General features: G+C 36.6%; 1 protein-coding gene across 1 annotated transcript in view; it reads left to right on the top strand.

The window, feature by feature from the left end:
- The window catches only part of map2k6 (mitogen-activated protein kinase kinase 6), a 42,222-nt gene extending 21,672 nt beyond the window's left edge, over window positions 1-20,550 (top strand). The window contains exons 2-12 of the mRNA XM_079801453.1: window positions 6,545-6,611; window positions 6,811-6,859; window positions 7,874-7,987; window positions 9,698-9,817; window positions 10,078-10,194; window positions 10,690-10,741; window positions 10,827-10,954; window positions 13,131-13,208; window positions 14,048-14,187; window positions 18,106-18,151; window positions 18,721-20,550. Coding sequence (XP_079657579.1) covers window positions 6,545-6,611; window positions 6,811-6,859; window positions 7,874-7,987; window positions 9,698-9,817; window positions 10,078-10,194; window positions 10,690-10,741; window positions 10,827-10,954; window positions 13,131-13,208; window positions 14,048-14,187; window positions 18,106-18,151; window positions 18,721-18,798 — 989 coding nt within the window. The 3' untranslated portion in view covers window positions 18,799-20,550. The remainder of the gene's footprint in view (window positions 1-6,544; window positions 6,612-6,810; window positions 6,860-7,873; window positions 7,988-9,697; window positions 9,818-10,077; window positions 10,195-10,689; window positions 10,742-10,826; window positions 10,955-13,130; window positions 13,209-14,047; window positions 14,188-18,105; window positions 18,152-18,720) is intronic.
- Window positions 20,551-21,063: the final 513 nt, after the last annotated feature.

The following is a 21,063-nucleotide window of genomic DNA, read 5'->3' as shown; positions in this document are numbered from 1 at the left end:
CACGCCCCTAGACATGATGCGGAACAAAACTAACTGTGATTGGTTGTTACATGTTAGTCAAACGTCCTCTTGTGCGGTCCTTGACCAATGACAGCTGCGATAGAGTCCAGACCTTCTGCCGTCAGTCTGAAGGTCTGGCTATGCGAGACTAACCTGGACACTGTGTGCTTTTCATTACATTAGAAGGCTTAGGAAAATATTAGAAGGTTCAGTTTAGGACATAACATTAAGTCAACATTAGTTGTCTTATTCAAACAGTATAAACTAGCAAAACTAGGTGTGCAAAAATGTTAATTAATTTACTTTCTGTACATGTTGAACAAAAGCTTTTGTTTCCTGCAATACAGCATTATTATACTGTATAATCTATTGATCTTTTTTTTGTCTCTTCTCACTATCTTGTTTTCCCTATGCAAGCACTCCATGTACTTATATATTGTATGCTGTCAGTCCTGTCTGTGTGTGTGTGTGTGTGTGTGTGTGTGTGTATACGCGTTTTCTTACTGCTATGGGTACATTGGTTTAGGTCAACCTTGGGATTGGACTAGGGCTTTTTTTTTAGCTAAAAATGAATTCAAATAATTTTTGCCTTTTTATCTCACTGTTAAACTAAGTATATTAAAGGCCCAATGAAACACGCAGCATTATTCAATGTTGATGTAATTTCCATTGAAACAGGAAGACAGGGAAGGACATTTTGAACAGCTCCTCCCCCTTTTTACAATAGCCAATAGCTTTTAGTTTTAGCCACAGTTTCCTCCAAATCTCTAACCGTTTCACCATCAAAAGCGTTTGTCCATATTGGCGGAAGTGAGAGACTAAGTTTTGAATGCTTTTATCTTCTAAATGTGAATTTTGTCATTTGTTTTGGAGCACACTAGCTTATAGATAACATAAAGGCTAACATATTCATACTAAAAGCCAGAAATACTTCAATTTTGTTTACATGGGGACTTTAAAAATGGTTGTCGTTAATTGAAATAAAATATATATATAAAAAAAAATCATGTATACATGCTAATTTAAAATATTAGTAAATACTAGAATAGTTTATAAATAATACTTCTATAACATTTATATATGGATTATATTGAATACAGCTATATATGTTTACTTGTATGCGTTTATTGCAATTAAATTTAAAGGTGCATGGTGTAAATTTTAGCAGCATTTAGCAGTGAGGTTGTGAATTGCAACCGCCCACCACTAGGGCTGAAACGATTTGTCGACAACGTCGACACTAAAAAATTGTCGACAAATATCTTTGTTGTCGAGTAGTCGTTTGATTTCATGTGACCTAATGTAAGGGCCTGCAATATTGCGATTTGACCGCTACGGCGCTGTATCGCTAGAGTGTAATGCAGCCCTTACAAATGCTATTGAGATAGAAGAAAACACAGCGCGAATGACGGAGTGCAACTAATCCGAACTAGCGAGATGTGGGAAAGTTTCACAAAACTAAGGCTGCGTCTTAATCAGCTCCCTAGTTCAGTAGTCAGGGCACTGATCAGGGAGTTAGCCCATTGACTTGTGTCCTGATCCACTGACCACTGAACCAGAAGCTGATTGAGACATGCATGGCGAAACTCATCACTTGCCTGTATTTTGTTCCATATGCATAAAGACTTACAAGAGGCGATGTTTGGAAGAATATCATGACAGTTACTTTTTCATACTGTTAAAAGGTGGATGAGATTGTCAGCTCAATTGTCATGTAAGAGATTAATATTATGTCATTTTCTCAAATATTTGTATAATATTTTTACCATTCTTTGTGTCCTGAAGTAAATGTCCTCTTTTTCTGTTTCAGTTCTAAGAAAAGCAGTGGGCCTATTATTGTTTACAAATGAAGCTCTTAATACTGCTGCCAAGAGATGTTTACATTCTAACATACATTTTTTTTTTGTCTGTAATGCAGCAAATTTGTTTATTATTTATTTTTTCAATTGAAAGAGAACAGAATATTTAAACAATGCTTAGAGAGTGTTTGTGTGTGATTTGAGTTCTGAAAACTTGGCTCAAAGTTCATTAAAACAACCATTTCAAAAGCTGCAGTGATTTTTCTTTTTTATAAATTATAGTTAGAAGATGTATAACTCAATGTTTTAACTAATTGAAAAAGCTGAATAATCGCTCTCAACTTACTGATTAGTCGTTGATGGCAGCGACACTAATAGATGATTAGTCGATTAATCGTTAGATTAATCGTTATCAAAATAATCATTTGTTGCAGCCTTACCCACCACTCACCCCTCCCTTTCGATGCACATAGAGAAGCTATGGTGGCCGACACAGGACAAAGATGGCATAGTCGGAGACAGCAGAGAATAGCTAACGCTCTGTAGAGCAGTTTGTTCGTTTAGGGCTACTGTAGAATCATGACGGCTCAAAATGGTGATTTCAATGTAAGGGGACCCACGGTCTATGTAGATAGAAATGCCTCATTCTAAGGTAATAAAAACATAACGGTTCATTATGTAAGGTCTTTATGTAAGGTCTTTAATTATGTAAGGTCTTTATACACCACTGAAAACATAGTTATATTATATTGCATTTCTGTCAGTAGATCCTCATAAATATTACACACTGCACCTTTAAGTCTTATTAATAAATCAAAATTTTTTTTTAACCTAATGAACACAGTAAATAATTTTCATATGCAACGGGTATATAAGAACAGATGGCATAGTGCCTTTTTATATAGGCCCTATTTCTTTATAATATATGAAAAATTTAAGTAATGTTGAGTGTTTTGATTCAATTAAATGATTCCAACTTTTGTTTAGCATTTTTGCTGCACAATAACATATCAATTTGCTAGCTTAATTTAATATTGCTATCAAAATCATAGCAAATATATTGTGAATAGTCAGTGTTGCCCAGCCCTAGTTTGAACTTCGCATGGTCTTTTATTTGTGCACTTTGTACAGTTGTTCTGTTGAATAAGAAACCTTATTTATCTCTGTTATGCAAGCAATAATTGACAACCACTTCAAGAGCAGAATTTATTTACAAACATGGTTTGCTTATGCGACCAAAATAAATGCAATATGTGTTTATCTGCATGCATGTGTTTAGTTCTTGATGACGCCGTGGCTGGTAATTTTCATGGTGGCTTCAGCATGGATGAAAGAGCTTCTCCAGTCTGTTGAACACGTCGGTACATGTTCCAGCCGCCTCTGCATCTCCCTTTACGTTCGCTCTGTACATTGACACATTGAATTGCTGTAGGTGGTCGAATCGCTATAGTGCTAGACTGTTTACCATGGCACACAATTTTGTCACGCCGCCAACGTTCACTCATGCTGCGCGTCTCATAAATTGCCAGCTCTTGATGAAAACGGATGACTTCCGGTTGCTTTATGGCTTTAATTGCAACAGTTGATACCAGAACCGGGAACTTTTCACCGGGGGTGTTGTGACATGGAAGGGCACTTGTTATATTTGGAGTGCTTGAAGTGGCTGTGTTTAATGCTTATGCAACAGTTTTTACAAAGTTACCAAAGTCACACGGAGGTCCAGTAACCGAGAACAGCATTTCCCTACTTCGCTGATGTGATCAGTCTGAAGAAAGCTATCGGGTGTCGGCCTATGATGTGTCAGCATGTGTGTTTTTTTTTTTTTAAGGATTAGGGCTTTCAACATGGAACATTGCTTGAGTGGGTTGCTAGGGAGTGATTTCCAGTTGGGGCATAGTTATTTTGGCAGTCGTGATCAGTGATGTACTTTCTGCAGGAGGCACACGATCATTTTGTGGTTTTGTACCCTCACTTTAAAAGGGATCGGAGTCCTTGGTGAGGCTTTTTTTTTTTTTTGAGTGTCAGCTTTCTGTTGCTATTGTTGTGCATGTAAAAGCAGGTGGGAGAGGTTCAGAACAACTTTTCTGCCGTTAACAATGGTGTAGCGGGCATACAACAGGACTATGGGTAAAGGTTGACAATGCACAACCCCCTTCTCACGCTGCAGTGGCAAATAGCTGCTCATATTTTGTGTATAATTGTGACAATATGGGAAGTGTCTGTATTTGTTTCCTGTCTGTGGGCTTATGGTGTAGTCAGGACTATTCTGAAGCCACACCTTTCTCATGCACCCATTTAATGTTTGCTAAAGTTGATTTGTGGATTTTGAAACAGCTTAATATGCAGAGGTCAACTATAAGACATTTGTGTATTGATTATCCTGAAAACTGTAAACATCGCTGCTGGTTCGTAGTCAAAACTTTGCTGTTTGATCAGCCTGACACAACAACATTGGCTCAACCAATGATGAGAGTTTGGGGTTGGACTATCTGCTTGTCTGACCAATTGTAAAGTGTTCTGGAAATTATTATTTTATTTTTAAATCTTATGTTTTATTATTATTTGATTTTATTGTTTTAGTTTGATTTTATTTTAATGTTTATTTTTTTTTATAAATCTATTATTTAAAAAAATATATTTCTTTGTTATTTTAGTCATTCATTTTGCTGGCAGTGGCACAGAAATGGCACATTTCTGCTTTTAAAACTTCAACTTCAGTAGTCAATGCACTGTGGCTTTGTCATGTTATCGAAACATCACTGTTTGTTTGAGCAGCCTGACGCCGCATAACTGACTCAAACATATTTATTTTAAATTTTTATACATTTGATGTAATTTTTTTTATGTATTATTTTTCATTATTTTAGCAATACCTTTCAGTAATAGTGGCACACTAATTGCATATATCCGCTTTACATTTCTCACATTTTCTCAGATTGTTTCAAAGCAGCTTTACAGTGTTAAACAGGAAAATAATGCAGCATAATTTTATTCAGCTGTATAGCCATTCTGGAAAAATTTCAAGTATCATACAGTGACAGTGTGGGCTTTAGATCAATAATTTGATCAGTAATTTAGTTTAAATTGTTAATTTAGTTTATTAATTTGTACCTTTTTACATTTTTAATCTTTTGTTTTTACATTTTGTCAAGGGCTTGTTTACAATTATACTTTTTTATAGTACACTACTGAATGCTAGCGTTGCAAGTTAAATTAAATGTTTTTAAGTAAAATTTTTGAAAATTATTGGGATAAATTAGTCGATAGATTAATCGAGATAAAAATAGTAGTTAGTGGCAGCCTTAATGCGTATTGGGTTAACGCTGTGTGTTTTATCATATTAGATACATTTGAGTCTGTTGAAAGTTATGTTAAAATGCTACTCTGTGTGTTCACTCACCAGCTACTATGAGACACTTGTTGCACACTGCAGTAAGCTAGATCGATATTAGGCATGGTAAAACATGGTACTTGTGGTAAATCCAGAAAACAAGATTTAAACAATAAGACTATATAAGCTATATAACAATGATTAAATTTCTTTCGATTAATGTATACAAATTGTTGCTCACCTAATAAAACATAATGTATTAAAGTAGTCACCTTTATTTATATAACGCTTTTAACAATGCAGATTGTTTCAAAGCAGCTTCACAGTGTTAAACAGGAAAATAATGCAACAGAATTTGATTTGGCCGCTCTGGAGAAAACGGTGATGTCATCCAGCTCATTTCAATTATCATACAGTGACAATGCGGGCAGATCAGTAGTTTAGTTGAACATTTATTTGAATGTTTAGTGTCCCCAACTAAGCAAGCCAAGCCAAAGGCGACAGTAACAAGGAACCAAAACTCCATCTGGTTAAAGTATCTTTGGTGTTTCCGGAAATCGAGGGAAACGTGGGTATGATGTCATTGATAGGGACCGTATTAGTAAATGAGGAAATTAACATGAACTAAGATTAGTAAATGCTGTAGAAGTGTAGTTCATGTTAACTAATTACCTTAACCAATTTACAAATTATTTAAACAATAATTTTCAAAGTGTGCACGGACACATGCACGTGAGCTTTTGGAAGCAGAGTGTCAGTTAGTGCCAGAGACTGAAATTGCTACTACTTTTTTTTTTTAATATATATTTTTTTTTAGCATTGACTTGGAGTGCGTTATTAATATTCAGAAAGAATTTCAGACAAACTGTTGATATTGTATTAACTCCTTCAGGGCACGTTATATTGTTTGCATTTAGCTGACTGGAATCAGTTAGTCAGGTGGGTGTGGACAGTTCACGTGCCATCAGGTTTGTGGATGGTCCCACTCTGGTGTCACTCACGATGGGTAACACCCGTGGCGGCAGCACCTCCGATCCGCTCCAGATGGAGAGAATGCACCTGACCCTGCCGTCTCGCCTCCCTCTTTCACACTTGCACTCTCTCTCCTCGCACTCACTCGCTCTTTCGCATTTATTCAGCCAGGATCTGGAGCCGCTTGCGCTGTCTGACCGTAAGTGCTCATCCGATAGGGAATCTCGGAATTCCATGGGGAGCAGAAATAAAGGAAAGGGCTCTATATCCCTCAGGACAGTTTCAGAATGCCTCTTTTGTTTAGACAGGCCTTTCGAGTTTTTATCTCGCATAAAGCTTTTTTTCTCTCTCTTAAAAGGATTTTTTTCCCTGCCAAATGCAATTCATAAGATCTTTACTGACTTGGGCATAATAATGATGATTTTTTTTTTCCTTCCCTCAGTAGGTAAAAAGAAGCCACCACTCAAGCTTCCAAAAGAGGCGTTTGATCAAACCCCACCTGCTCCCACGTAAGATTTTATGCAAATTTCAGTGCACTGATTTTAAGATATTGTCACATTTATAGTCATAAACAGTTTTTTTAAGTCAGTGTTTGAGGTTCAGTCTGGGTGTGCAAGTAGAATAGATTTTATAATTAAGGCTGCTTTAGTTAGTGAGTCATTTAGCGTGTCAGATGAGGACACTCAATGGGATTTCTTTGTTCCACAGACCCCCGAGAGACCTGGACTCCAAAGCTTACGTGACTGTTGGAGATAAGGTGCGTTTCATCATCCTTACTTTAATTAATTAAAAAGAAGAATCTTAAGTAACTTTTCGTCTTTTCTTTTTAATTGAATTAACCCTGTCTGTCTTCTGTCTTTTATTTCTGATGGTTTTTCCCTTTTTCATTTTGGTAAATTTTTTTCAGAAAAATGATTTGCAGGATCTTCTGCAAGCACGATCTTTTATGCATCAATCTGTGCATTGCAAAAAAAAAAAAAAAAAACTTGTTTAATGCTAGGTTTCACTTCACCTGCATCTCTTCCTCATCTGTATTATACAGCACTATGAGAGGAACTGTCCTTGAGTTACCTGTATGCAAAGCATTGTGACTTGTAATTTGCATTCCCGTGCGAAAGTGATAGACTTATCTTTTCAAATGTCATATTTTGCATTGCTTTTGTGGTGATGTAACTCCCTGTCCTGGGCTCGATGCGAAAGCTTGGCTTGGTGAAAGAGCGGCGGGTTGTAAAGAATGGCCCAGTGCACATTACAGCCCTTTTGAATGCGTCTGATTGTGGGCAGCCTGGAATGCACTTTACTGCCTCTCAGGCTGTAAAAATATTTATTTTAAACTCATCAAATAAGTGGAATTTTCCATTTGGCCATGATTGAGGCTTTTTGTCTTGTAACCGAGGAGTAAGTAACATCAGTTTTTTGATAAAGTCAGGTTGGAACGTATGAGCTTTTGTGAAGATTTTCTGAGGAGCCAAGTTTGTTGCCTCCAGGTTTAAGGCGTTTGTTTGCTAGTGATCAAGAGCAGAAACAGGGATAGGACAATGTTATCTCTAGGAATAGCGTGTTTCCATTCTTCATACCTCATAGGAAACAATCAGCTTATGCTCATTTGTGCCATTTTCTTTTTTAGATATCTTTCAGGACTGTCTGTTTGGAATATAGGCTTCTGTCCCTCTTTTTCCTTTTATCTGCCATTCTGTCTGCATCAATTTCGGCATTCACTGAAATCGAGTTTGTATAATATCTTTAACACGCATGTTTGTGTTCTGAGCAGAACTTTGTGGTGAAGGCAGATGATTTGGAGCAGATCGGAGAGTTGGGGCGAGGGGCGTATGGAGTGGTAGACAAGATGAGACACGTCCCCAGTGGTGTAATAATGGCAGTAAAGGTGAGTTCATACAGGCACATGCTAGCTAAACCCATGTGAGGAATATTTTTGTCGGGAAATGTCCATTGTTTAAGAAACGTTGGACATTTCCATAGTGGGCAAGATGTAGCTGTCCTAGGTGTAGCATTTTCCTAGTATTGCCTAAAATTATTAGCCTGGATGCCAGCCGAATTTAGCCCCGCCCACAAAATGTTTTGCTCGGGCAATTCGGTCTGGACTCGCTCCATAGAGGAGTAATTATGCCCGAACAGAAACTGCAGGCGGGCTTTAGACGATGATGGACAGATGATCAACAGTAACGTAATCATCCACGTCATCGAAGGCTCTTGGGTTGAATTTGCTCTTATCCTAAACGGAGAACTTGTTCGTATATGCGTTCACCTTTACTATTTCTCTCAGAAACGATGATCGTGTTGGTAAGTACTCTGTGTATCCTTAAATTATTTTATTACTGCCAAAGATCTTATTACTACTCAAAACTATAGCCCAGAACTATAACTTTCCGGGGGGTTCTCCGAAAAAAAATGGCGTTTGGTTGGCAAAATATGTTATTTTGGCAAGGTTGCCTGCTAAAATTCACATTCCTGGGTTTATATAATCACATAATTGGGGTCGCTTCAACCCGCGGACATGAAGAAAAACACGGACTTGGTAACCCAGTGCAGTTGAGTTCCGTTGACATTTGACAACTAACGTTACGCGTCGCTCCGTTGCTCTGATTGGTTGTGGGTCTATCCAATTGAGGTCTTTCCTGGCTCGGTTGAAACACGCCCCATAATCAAAGCTCAATGGAGCGGTACCACTCATATTCTGACTAGAATTGAGTATAGCCACGCCAGGCTATAAAATTATTATATTATTTCAACAATTATTACAAACAAATTTAAAGTAATTTTCTGGTATCAAGTGCTGTTTACAGTTTGCTAACTAACTTGCCCCATTTAGATGTGCATTTATGAGCCTTTTACAACATTTTATTTTGGAACCAGCTTTTGAATGCTCAAGCATCCATTTATTTGATCAAAAAAATACAGAAAACAAACAGTAACATTGTGAAATATTACAATTTAGATGAATAGTTTTCTATTTTAATATACTTTAAAAAATCATTTATTTCTGTGATGCAAAGCGGAATTTTCAGCATCTTTACTCCAGTCTTCAGTCAGTGTCACGTGATCCTTCAGAAATCATTCTAATTAACCAAATCTTCCGCGATCATCTTGTCTGTCAGCTGTTTGCTTTCACGATGAAAGAAATCGGACTCCTGCTGCGTACATGAATGTGGCCGACTCCCTGATCAGTGCCCTGACTACTGAACTAGGGAGCGGATTGAGACGCAGCCACACAGACAGGACATTGACATACAGCTCGTTCTCTTGTGTCTTGTTACGTTTAGATTGTTTAAAAGCATTTACTTGAATAAGACCGTGATCATATAATGTAATGCTGGGCAAAAATGGATATTAAAACGGACGCTGCGTTAATTGCGTTAAATATTTTGAATGCGTTAAACTGAAAAAATGAATCGCCCGCGTTAATTTGCCCAGCACTACCAAAAATTAATTTTCTGGCTTTTCTCAGTCTAGAAGGCACCAAAATAATTTCACATTTCTACTACATAAATGAATCATTTTAAATACACGTTCATTTTTCCAGCGGTGAAGTATCCCTTTAATAAATGCTAACATTACACACTTGTTTTTTCCGCAGCGGATCCGGGCCACAGTAAACACGCAGGAGCAGAAACGGCTGCTAATGGATCTGGATATCTCAATGAGAACAGTCGACTGCTTTTACACTGTTACTTTCTATGGAGCCCTGTTCAGAGAGGTACGACCAAACACTGAACATTTCAAGCACATTTCATTTACCTGTTAGCATTTGTAGCTGTTTTAATACTACAGCACAAAGTAGTAATTGTATAGAAGAGAGGCACAGCAAACCCAGTTAATCCGTGTCCTTATAAACATTGACCCCAGAAAAAAAGTCCTACAATGGGAACATATTTAGTCATTTCCTGCTGTCTCAATTTTATGTAAGGTTATGTCTCAAACCCCAGCTCTAACATAATTGGCTCGTTATGTTGTCAGGGTGATGTGTGGATCTGCATGGAGCTGATGGACACCTCTCTGGATAAGTTCTATAAGCAGGTGCATGAGAAGGGCATGACCATCCCAGAGGACATCCTGGGCAAGATCACCGTCTCCGTAAGTACCACCTGATTTCCTGCATCTCTCAAAGGCAAGCTTTTGATTTTCAGATTTGAATTTGTCTACTGTTTTTTCTGGACTAGAAGTTCTAGACTAATTAATTAAAGCAACACGTTAAATCGACAGCCTTAGACTCCACGCACATTTTCACTTTCTTTTCGTTAATTTGTATAGGCTTAGCATTTATTATAAATATTGTTTATAAGAACAGCACTATAAACTATTATGCACTGCTCTTTTACATTTATTGATATAATGATAAAATGCGACTTATTCTCAGCATCGCAATTTTGCCCTGTGCAACTTATTTTCTTGAAAATATGGTATATTGAGTAAAAACATTCCATGAAATGTATTTTATACAGATTATTTGTTTAATGTGTGTGTTTTTTTTGCATGGCCACATGAACATTTGGGATCATTTTAACGCTGTGTGATTCCTGAGCCCCTGCAGTTCTGTAATGACCCTGATGTTTTATATTCCCGTTCCAGATCGTAAAAGCATTGGAGCATCTCCACAGCAACCTGTCAGTGATACACAGAGGTGAGCTGGGACTAAAGTACAATATTGTATATTTGCTTTTTAATGATGCCAGCAACTGATTTTCCCGATTTCTGTCTTTCTGCAGATGTGAAACCCTCTAACGTCCTGATAAACATGCAGGGTCAGGTGAAAATGTGTGATTTTGGCATCAGTGGGTACCTCGTGGATTCCGTGGCGAAGACGATGGATGCCGGCTGCAAGCCATACATGGCGGTAAGCAAAACAAAAGAAGAGATGCATATTTTATTGTCTTATGCTGTGACTGTAACAATTTTTTTAACGACATAATGCAAAAAATGTATTGAATCTGAATATTCAAGGTTAGAATATAAATTAAAATTCATATTTTTTAAGTTTATATGATTGTATATTAGTTTATTATATATATATATATATTCATAATGATATTTATAAAAATATTTATAAATTGTACTTTGAGTATATTCACTACATATTAATATTTAAATCATTAAAAAAAAATATAAACGTGTGGTCAGTGAGAAGCGTGAAGCGTTTTGATTGTTTGCCATAATTATTGAAACGGTCTACTTCTGCCTCAATTTTTAAAAAAAGGTAGCGTACAACAGGAACATTTTTTGCAAATGTTTTATTTTTTTAAGTTGTCGATTTAAGTAGCAAATGAGAATCACTAAAACTATTGAATATAATTTGGGACAAACTTGTTAATGATTTTCACTTTTGTTCAAGGTAATAAAAACAACAGTTTTTCAATAACAGAAGAATATGTAAAAGTATGGTATTTGGGGTAAAAGGTGCCCCTGCTGTCGGGTCTAAAGGCAAAGTAATTAACATAATAAACCGCTGGCTGACATTTCTGTTTGTTAACATGACATTGTACGATTCAGATTGTAAATATCATATATTAAGTTGGGTGTCCACCTTAGAGATAATCACCATATTTATAATGAAACAATCATATTTAAAAAATATGTTCTTAATAATATCATATAATACAATATCATATTTATTGTTACTACTGTAAATCTATATTAAATTATGGGATCTCCTTCAATGCTTTCAGAATCTTTACTATTTAAAATAATTTTGTTGGTAGCACTTTTCAATAAGGTTCATTAGCTAACATTAGTTAACTACATTATTTAACATGAACTAATAATAAACTGCACTTATAAAGCATTTATTTATCTTAGTTAATTTCAACATTTACTAATGCATTATTAAAATCTTGTTAACATTAGTTAATGCACTGTGAACTAATATGAACAAACCATGAACAGCTGTATTTTTATTAACTAACGTTAACAAAGATGAGCTAATGCTGAACAGAGGTGTTGTTCATGGTTGGTTCATGCTAACTAATGCATTAACTAATGTTAACTAATACAACATTATTGTAAAGTGTTACCATTTTGTTTCTATATTTTTAATATGCGTCTATATTAACGTTTTAATGACTGGTGTATTTATTTAAAAAAAAAGTTTTTATTTATCAAAATAAACCGAAAATAGTACAAACTTTGCTAAAGTGATTGTTTTGAAGAAGTATTAATTTAGACATTATTAAAAACATTATTTTAGCTAAAGTGTTTGTATCTTTTTGTCCCATGCTGGTTTTCCTTTTACTTCATACATAACCTCAACCACTTTCATGATTTATTTTCACACAAAATCTGTTTCTCCATAAATGTAAAATTCACACATATATATATTTTCTGCAATCATACGCTATGGGAGTAGTGAAAAGCACATTTTTCTTTTGGTGTCCCTTTAGCCCCGTTGTACCCTAATTTACTTTTTATCTCACAATTCAGACTTTGTAGTTCACAATTGCAATTTTCATATCTCACAATTCTGAGAAAAAAGTCAGAAGTGAGATAAAAAGGCACTATTATTATTATTATAATTTTTTTTTAATTGTGAGTTTGTCAATTCTTACTGTTTTTCTCAGTGAGGTATACATTCAGAATTGTAAGAAAATTCAGATTTGCGAGAAAGTCACAATTACCTTTTTTAACTGAGTTTATCTCCCAATTGTGTTTGAGATGTATAAATAGTGAGATAAAAATTCACAATAACCCACTACTTTATGGTGGAAACAAGCTTCCATATGGTAATGAGTTAAATATTAGCTGTTCAAAAACTCTAGAAAGTTCTTCACACACATCAGATTTCAGCTCGCTGAGTCTGTGGTCATGTGGCTCTGTAGACACTAGACAGGTGTGAATGTTATGCGTCTAAAAAAAAGAGACGTGTCATAAATATGAATATAGTGCAAGCAAAAGTGATAAGCAAGCCTGAGAAAAAGAGTTATAAAATATACTTGTCTCTCTGCCTCTTCTTATCAAACCACACTTCCTCTTTTGCCCACAATCAGCATCATCAGTAATTTTTTCTTTTTCATTCACAGCCTGAGAGAATCAACCCAGAGACCAATCAGAAAGGCTACAATGTCAAGTCTGATATCTGGAGTTTAGGAATCACAATGGTATGTCTGTCAGATTGACCTCATACACTTGTTTGCTTGATTAGTAACACTTCATAAAATGTTTATTAATGACATTATGCAATGCTATAATGCTTACTAGATCAGTGTGTATGCAATGCTATAATGCTTATTAATGCTTACTAGATCAATGTGTATTCAAACTTTATGTATGAATATTAGGGCTGTAAATTGATTGGTAAAATATTAAGTCAAGATTAATCGCATACAATTTTTAACTTTATTACATTTTTAATAAAATAAAAAAATAGGCCCATGTGTAAAGATTAGGTAATAAAACAACGTTCCTAAGTCTTTATGGACTTAATCATAAACCACATGTAAAATCTATCAATATGTGAATGCCAGTGTTTCGGCACCATAAAATCGGTGGAATATTACAGTATTTGTTATGAATGAATTGTTTTTTTTTTTAATTCATGCACCCTCGTAATCTTAATCTAAATAACTTCCCCCCTCCTCTTGCAACATCTCTTTTCTTCTCTCATGATGTGTTTTTTGGTACAAGGGCAGGACAACCTGTCACTCACATGAGATAACTATCCAATCATCTCCTGATGGACAAAATCCCGCCCTACATTTTTTTTCTCTTGATATTCGTCACAACAGGAAAGAAACGACTATCACAACTTTGGTTTCATGTTGACTTTAATGATTACGTTTCACCTTGCAAAAAAACAGAAATGACTCATAAAAGAGTCTTTCTGTATTATTTACTGATTGTCACATTTTTTAAAACCGTGCCACTGTCTCTGTGTAGCATGGCATGTTGTGGTTTGTGAGGGTTGTGTTGTGATGTGTACGTTTTTTCATCCTGTCAGATCGAGCTGGCCATTCTGAAGTTTCCCTATGACTCATGGGGAACGCCGTTTCAGCAGCTCAAGCAGGTGGTGGAAGAGCCATCGCCCCAGCTGCCTGCGGACCGTTTCTCACCCGAGTTTGTGGACTTCACGTCACAATGGTGGGCGAGCTGTTACACACATTTGCACACTTGCACATCAGAGCTTAACAGTAAGCTATGCTTACTTTCACAGGCCCAACCACAAATATGAAAGTAGTAGTTACATATATTTTGTAAAGAAAATGTATGTTTGTTTTTGAATATTACTATGGACTGGTTCCAGGCCATCCTTATTGTTGAGAAACATGCATTTCAAAAAGAATAATTTAGGGGGCGGCAACCTTTTTATGAATTTTGGCCGTTCATTTACATGACAACAGCGTTTTAGGAGTACACAACTTTTCAAAAACACAAAAGAAAAACATTCATGTTTTTTAGTACATCGTTGTCATGTAAACATTAGTTTTGAATTGTAAGTGTTGTTAAAACTCTGCAAAGCTTTAAAAAAAAAAAGAAAGAAAGAAAGAAAGATATTAATACTTAATGTAAAGATGCTTTAATTTGACCAAAACTGCCGTAAAGACATTTATAAATGTTACAAAAGATTTCTATTTAAAAGGCTTTTCTATTTTCTATTTCTAAGATTTCATTTTTGGTATAGTTCACCCAAAAATGAAAATTACACTCTGATTTATTCACCCTCAACCTTCCGGCTGACCGCCTTCCATATTCAACTTACGAAGAAAGTGTAATGCCTCTTGCAGTTCAAACCGCTTGTGCTACATGTGTTTTTTTCGTAAGTTGAATATTTCAATTCATTGAATATTATTTTCATACACAAACGCATCGCTTTACTTCAGAAGGCCATTATTAACCCCCCAGAGTCGTGTGGGTTACTTTTATAATCCGTGTTCCCACGGGTCCTTGAAATCATTGAAAGTTTGTGAATCTGAAAAAAAAAAAATTCAAGGCCCGGGAAAGTTTTTGAAAATAAACATGTATAGATACAGGTCCTTGAAAGTGCTTGAATTTATTTTGTGCAAGAAAATCCATATTATATCCTCCGTTTGGCTAATGTGTTATTTAGCCAACACTTCGTGGCCTATGCACACTAGCTTGCTTGATTTACGTTACACGCATTACGTTAAGCGTTTCCTTCGTGAGGTACTTTGTGTTGTACGATGCCATGACGTTCACGCACGTGCGAAAACTGCTACGATGGTGCCTCACTGTTTTCAGTGCTTACACCGAACCCAAATATGTTCAGTCAATGACTGTATATTGTGTTCAATATACTTAAAGGGATAGTTCACCCAAAAATGAAAATTAGCCCATAATTTACTCACCCTCAAGTCATCCGAGGTGTATATGACATTCTTCTTTCAGATGAATAAAATTGGAGTTATATTACAAAAGTCCAGGCTAATCCAAGCATTAGAATTGGATTTATAGTTGTTCTGTTTTTGAAGTCCATAAAAAGTGCATCTGCCCATCAAATAACGTGCTCCACGCGGCTCTGGGGTGTTAATAAAGGCCTTCTGAAGCGAATCGATGCGTTTGTGTAAGAAAAATATCCATATTTATAAAGTAAACTTTCGGCCGATAAAAACATGATTGTCTTGCCATGACAACCAAAAACACACTTCTTTGGTGACCATTGTTGATTTTGTGAAGTCCTGTGACTGCAGCGCAGCCGTTTTCCCTAAAGCGTTTGCTCTCTCGCTCTAGTCGCACGCACGCACTTCCGGGAGAAGAGCCCGTACAAGGATATACCGCCCCATCTGACGTCACATATACCCATACTCAAAAAAACTTTCCGAAACTTATGAGAAACCGGAAGGAGTATTTTTGGCACAGAAATACTCCGTCAAACTTCCAACTTCTAAAAAAAAAACTTTGTCCATGTTTAGGATGGGAATCCAAGTCTTTAACAGTGTAAAAAGCTCAGTATGCACGAAACAGCATTTCACCCCCCCTTTAAAATCTTTCAGCAACAGATTATCACAAATATTGTATTTAAAGGTGCACTATGTAAAAAAAAAAAAAGTCCGTAAAATATCCAAAAACCACTAGGGCAGTGTTATATATTTTGTTCAGTTGAGTACTTGCAATATCCCAAATGATTCCAACTATTTGTAAATAGTGAGAAAATAGCTATTTTAACCAAGGAACGTGTGAGGGAGTCGCCTGTCGATGGCGTCATATTTTACATTATTTTCGTTTTATTTTGCAGAAACGCTTTACTCTCACTGCAGTGTGCAACAAGTGTCATAGCAGCCGCCGAGTGAACGCACAGAGTAACGTCATAACATCATTAACACACTCAGATGTATCTAATATGATAAACAGAGATGCGTTACCTCATAATCATGACCGGAAAAGCGGAAGTGGCGTCGGCGAATGTGTCATAATAAAAGTCCCGCTGCTCGATAGGCGTGCATTATGTTCGTCTTATTAACAATCGCTCCAGTGGCCTTGCTCTGCTCCACAACACTCAGCCCTGCCCTGCTTCATGCCACTGTAACGTTAATAATCGCATCCATCTACAGGAGTCCTATCCCAGTTCTTTTCCACTTGCTGTGAGGTGAAGACCACATGACCCCAAGATTCTGCGCTCAAACTTGGCGTCAACAAACTACGCCTTTTGTTTTGAATTTGGCGACCTCTAGTCATGGAAAAGTCACATAGTGCACCTTTAATGTAATGTTGAATTGCTTTGTTTAAGATAATTTAAACCCATGAGACAAGATAAACTTAAAAGCATATTCATAAAACGTATGTTTACATCAGAGTCCTGCAAGGGTCCGATTTCTAAAACCGGCACCCGTCCGTACCCGCAGTGCTTAAACCCGCATCCGACCCGTTTTCCGACAACAGCACTAAATAAAATCCGCACCCAACCCGACCCGCTTAAAATAGAACCGACACCTGACCCGCACCTGCAATAAAATCAGTTTAGCATATCACATTATAGACACGCTTACAAAAATGTTTATTGCCAGCATACAGAAGTTATTACACGACCATTAACACAAGGACAACTTCAGCCGGGAGCTTAACGTGGCTTAATGTACTAAGACACTGTTATTAAGAGACCAAACTCAGTAAACATAATACTAATAATGTATACTATGTACAAAAAAATCAGATGAGGCCAGAATATGAACGCAACGCGTTTAATTACACTTTTTTGGGGGAACTGAAATGTTTTGTTTAAAAATGTATTCTCTTCACAAAAATATTAGGCAGCTCAATAATGTGGATGGTAAAAATAAATGTTTCTTGAGAAAAATGTGGTGATTTCCAAAGTATCATGTGAGCTTGAAAACTGTAATGAGTAATGCTGAAAATTCAGCTTTGCCATACAATTACATTTGAAAATATATTCAAATTGAAAGGTTGCAATAATATTTCACAATATTACGGTTGTAATGCCTTTTTAAGCACGACACTTACATATCTTTCCAACCCCAAACCTTTGCACTAGTGTATATATCACCCTGACATTTTCAAAGCACTAAACTGTCCAAACCGGTGTGTTGATAATAAATGCAATATAGTTTTATTAAGTGATGGAATCACTGAACTGCTGTTATTAGATAATCTCAGATGGATATTAATATATGTAAATGATGTGTATGCGTTCACACAGGATGTTTTCTTCATGGCTTGTGTTTGTGGGATGACCATGACTCGAGATTCTGTAGAATAGCAATTCTCTGGAACAATGCTGACACCACATAGTTTCGTGAAAGTGAAAACACGCTCACTAAACCTGTAGCGTACACACACACACACACACACACACACACACACACACACACACACACACACACACACACACACACACACTACACATACATTGATTGCATTGTGAATAGGAAAGCGAACAGGATGTAGAAGCCCTGATTGCATCCTCTCTTTCACATTGTGAGGGGAAGTACTGGAGGCCACAGCGTGCTGTATTGAGGTTTTTGCGTTCTCCTGCTAACAACTTCTAACATGCACGTGCTTTGTTTTTCTTTGGTTGTGTTTCAGCTTAAGGAAGAATTCCAAAGAGCGGCCAACTTACACAGAACTAATGGTGAGTATGATACTGACAGTTTTTCTTTCCATCTTTTTTTTTTATAACCAGCACTTCCCTTGATTGTCCTTTAGATGTCAGACTTGTGCTTTCGATGCAAAGTTGTACCTTCTCCCTATTAGCTCAGTGATGTACATTGTGAAGTAGTTATATGATGCTATTTGGTAGTTGACAGCAGTTTAACTTGGTGTAATTTATCTAAAAACTATTGTAGTAATTTTTGAATACCTTTTATATATTTAAATTAAATATTCATATTTTAATTCATGGCTTTTCAAAACCTCAAAAATGGTGGAAATTATTAAAACGGTTGCAGTACATTTAAGTATAGTGTATATTTATTTTCCTTTTAACATAGTGTTTTTTGCATTTTTCTAATTAGAAATTCTCTCGCTCTCTCTCTAACTTTTGGACAGAATATATTTAACACAACATTATTGTCCGTGTTATTTGTGTAAATGCATGTATTTGTTAAACCTTTTGCATTGAGTATATACAATGCGATTAGCTTTTTCTGTGAGCACAACATTTGCCACAATATTGACATTTCAAATCTTTTCCACACCCAGCAACATCCCTTTTTCACCCACCATGACTCCAAAGACACCGACGTCGCTAGCTTTGTGAAGAGCATCCTTGGGGACTGAGGCGTCCCTCTTGGCAAAACTGACGTGTTGCCGCGGGGGGGAGATGGGACTATTTCAGAGAAAGCACCAATAGCAAGACTAACACCTGTAAGACACGCCCACCTCAGCAGCCAGCAGTGCACAGGCACTCAGGAGGATCTGGGGGGAGGGGGGGGCACCAAAACTGAGGGTGGGCGGGGCGTTTCCTAGTAACACACAGAGTAGGGTATGGGACGGGAATCTCAGCGCGTGTGTGTGCATGCATATGTGGGTGTGTGTGTGTGTGTGTGTGAACGAGTGTGGGGTGTGTGTGAGTGTGTGAATTCTTTGCCTGCATGTATGTGCATACATGTGCATTAAAAGGTTTTACAGTCCCAAGTCAAACTTCATCTATTGTTCAATCCCAGTCCTCCTCCAGCTTTACCTCTCAATCCAAAAAGAAAAAGCAGTTTTAGCATCAGGTGAGTCTGTTATAGATGTCTGTTGAGTTCCCCAGTGGCACTTCAATGAAATTCTCAAAGTATTCCGCAATGTTATCCACACCCCCACGACATCTGGTTCTTCAAAAAAATATATAAAAAAATGAATAAAAGAAAAAAAAGAGAGAGTGGTATAGATATATTTATCTATTATCTAGATATGTATATATACTCAAAATATTTCTTGAATTTGTTAAATGAGTATATGAGGATAATATTGTGTTGGCTGTAAGGAGTGATGGTTATTAAAGTGTATGAATGGAGCATCTTTCTTTTTTTTCCCCCTGGATTTGCAAAGACTTATTTGTGCATCTGTCACTGAAGGCTAATCTCGTATCAGTTCATAAATGCTGTCTCAATCAGACGTTAACGGCCAGAAGTGAAAAGCCCACAGTGGTTGGTAGCAAACACTGCTTTTCACATACCCTCCATGAACTGTGTGTGTGTGTGTGTGTGTGTGTGACTAAATGGGTGTACGCTTGTGTGTGCTTTATATGCTATTCGTCTATACCAAGGTAATTTTGGGCAAAAGGTATCTAAGTCTGTTGGCTACATCTAGACCTCTCTGTTCTGAGCCAATCAAATAATTCTCACTCTTTTCGATTGCAATCCAACTGGAAATTATATTATTTTATTATTATTATTATACACAGTGCATATGTATTAACAGTAATGAGGTGTTCTGCAGTTTCTGTATGTGTTGTAACTGCTGTTTTTCTCATTGGAAACTTGACAATTTCTTTTTAATTTTAAGGTGGTGTGCAGGTATGAGCGTGTGGTCATTTGTGTGCATTAAATTGAGAGCGTGTGTGTATGCATGTGAGCATTATTAAAGTCTGAACACACGTAGCTGACACTTTTTTCAAAGCCTCACTGTGACTCGGAAGCCTGATTTTGTGCCTCTATAGATAAAAAGCAAAAACAAACAAAAAAAAACACCTACATTAAGACAAACTACAACATCCACGCTGCTTTGTCACTAAGACATGCTTTGCTTTCCACATGCTTCAGTTAGTGGAGGAAGTCTGTTGCTTTGCTTTCTGGGCTTCTGGTTTTATTCTCGTATCATTTCTGTAAGGTGGAGAAGATCATGATGAATGTGTGCGAGTTTGTGTGTGTGTGCGTTTGTTTGGGTTTGTTTTTTTTGTCTTGTGACCACTGTAAACAGAATGGATAACACTGCTGATTTGCCTGTATTCGTTATATTGTTTTATTCAGACATAAAAGTTCTCTTATATCTTCGCTGCTTCTTTTTAATATACTACATTAAATGGTCAGGATTTAATTTCTTTCACCTTGGTTTATAATTTTAATATTCTATATGCACAATTTGTGTACTATAGCATTATATTGCCAACGTGGTCATGGTCTTTACTGGTCTCACGCACACGTATAGCCTATGCTATACTGCTATAGAATTATATCGTCATAAATATATTACATGTATTATATGTGTGTGTATATGTATTATACACATATATGTGTGTGTGTGTACACGTGTGGGGTTGTGAAATGACAGGTCTTGACAGGTTACACCACACACACACACACACACACACACTCTCAACGCCCCCCAACCTGTAAAAATTTACCATTATGGGTGTTGGGGTTTATTTTGTTGGCTTTTTTGCATTGTGATGTTTTCAGTTTTTCCATATTTATTATGCGAACAAAATGAATGCTCATTTAAGTAATTACAGCATTTTTACTCTAATACAATACAGGAGAATGTACATTTCAGTAATGAAAATTGAGCATAATGCATGGCCAAATAAATAAATAGCTGAGACTCTTTTCTCTGTTATTG

The sequence above is a fragment of the Gobio gobio genome (assembly GCF_949357685.1).
Source record: "Gobio gobio genome assembly, chromosome: 20".
NCBI classification, from domain to species: Eukaryota; Metazoa; Chordata; class Actinopteri; order Cypriniformes; family Gobionidae; genus Gobio; species Gobio gobio.
Note: the sequence above shows the minus strand (reverse complement) of the source record. Positions and strands in the feature narration are given on the sequence as shown.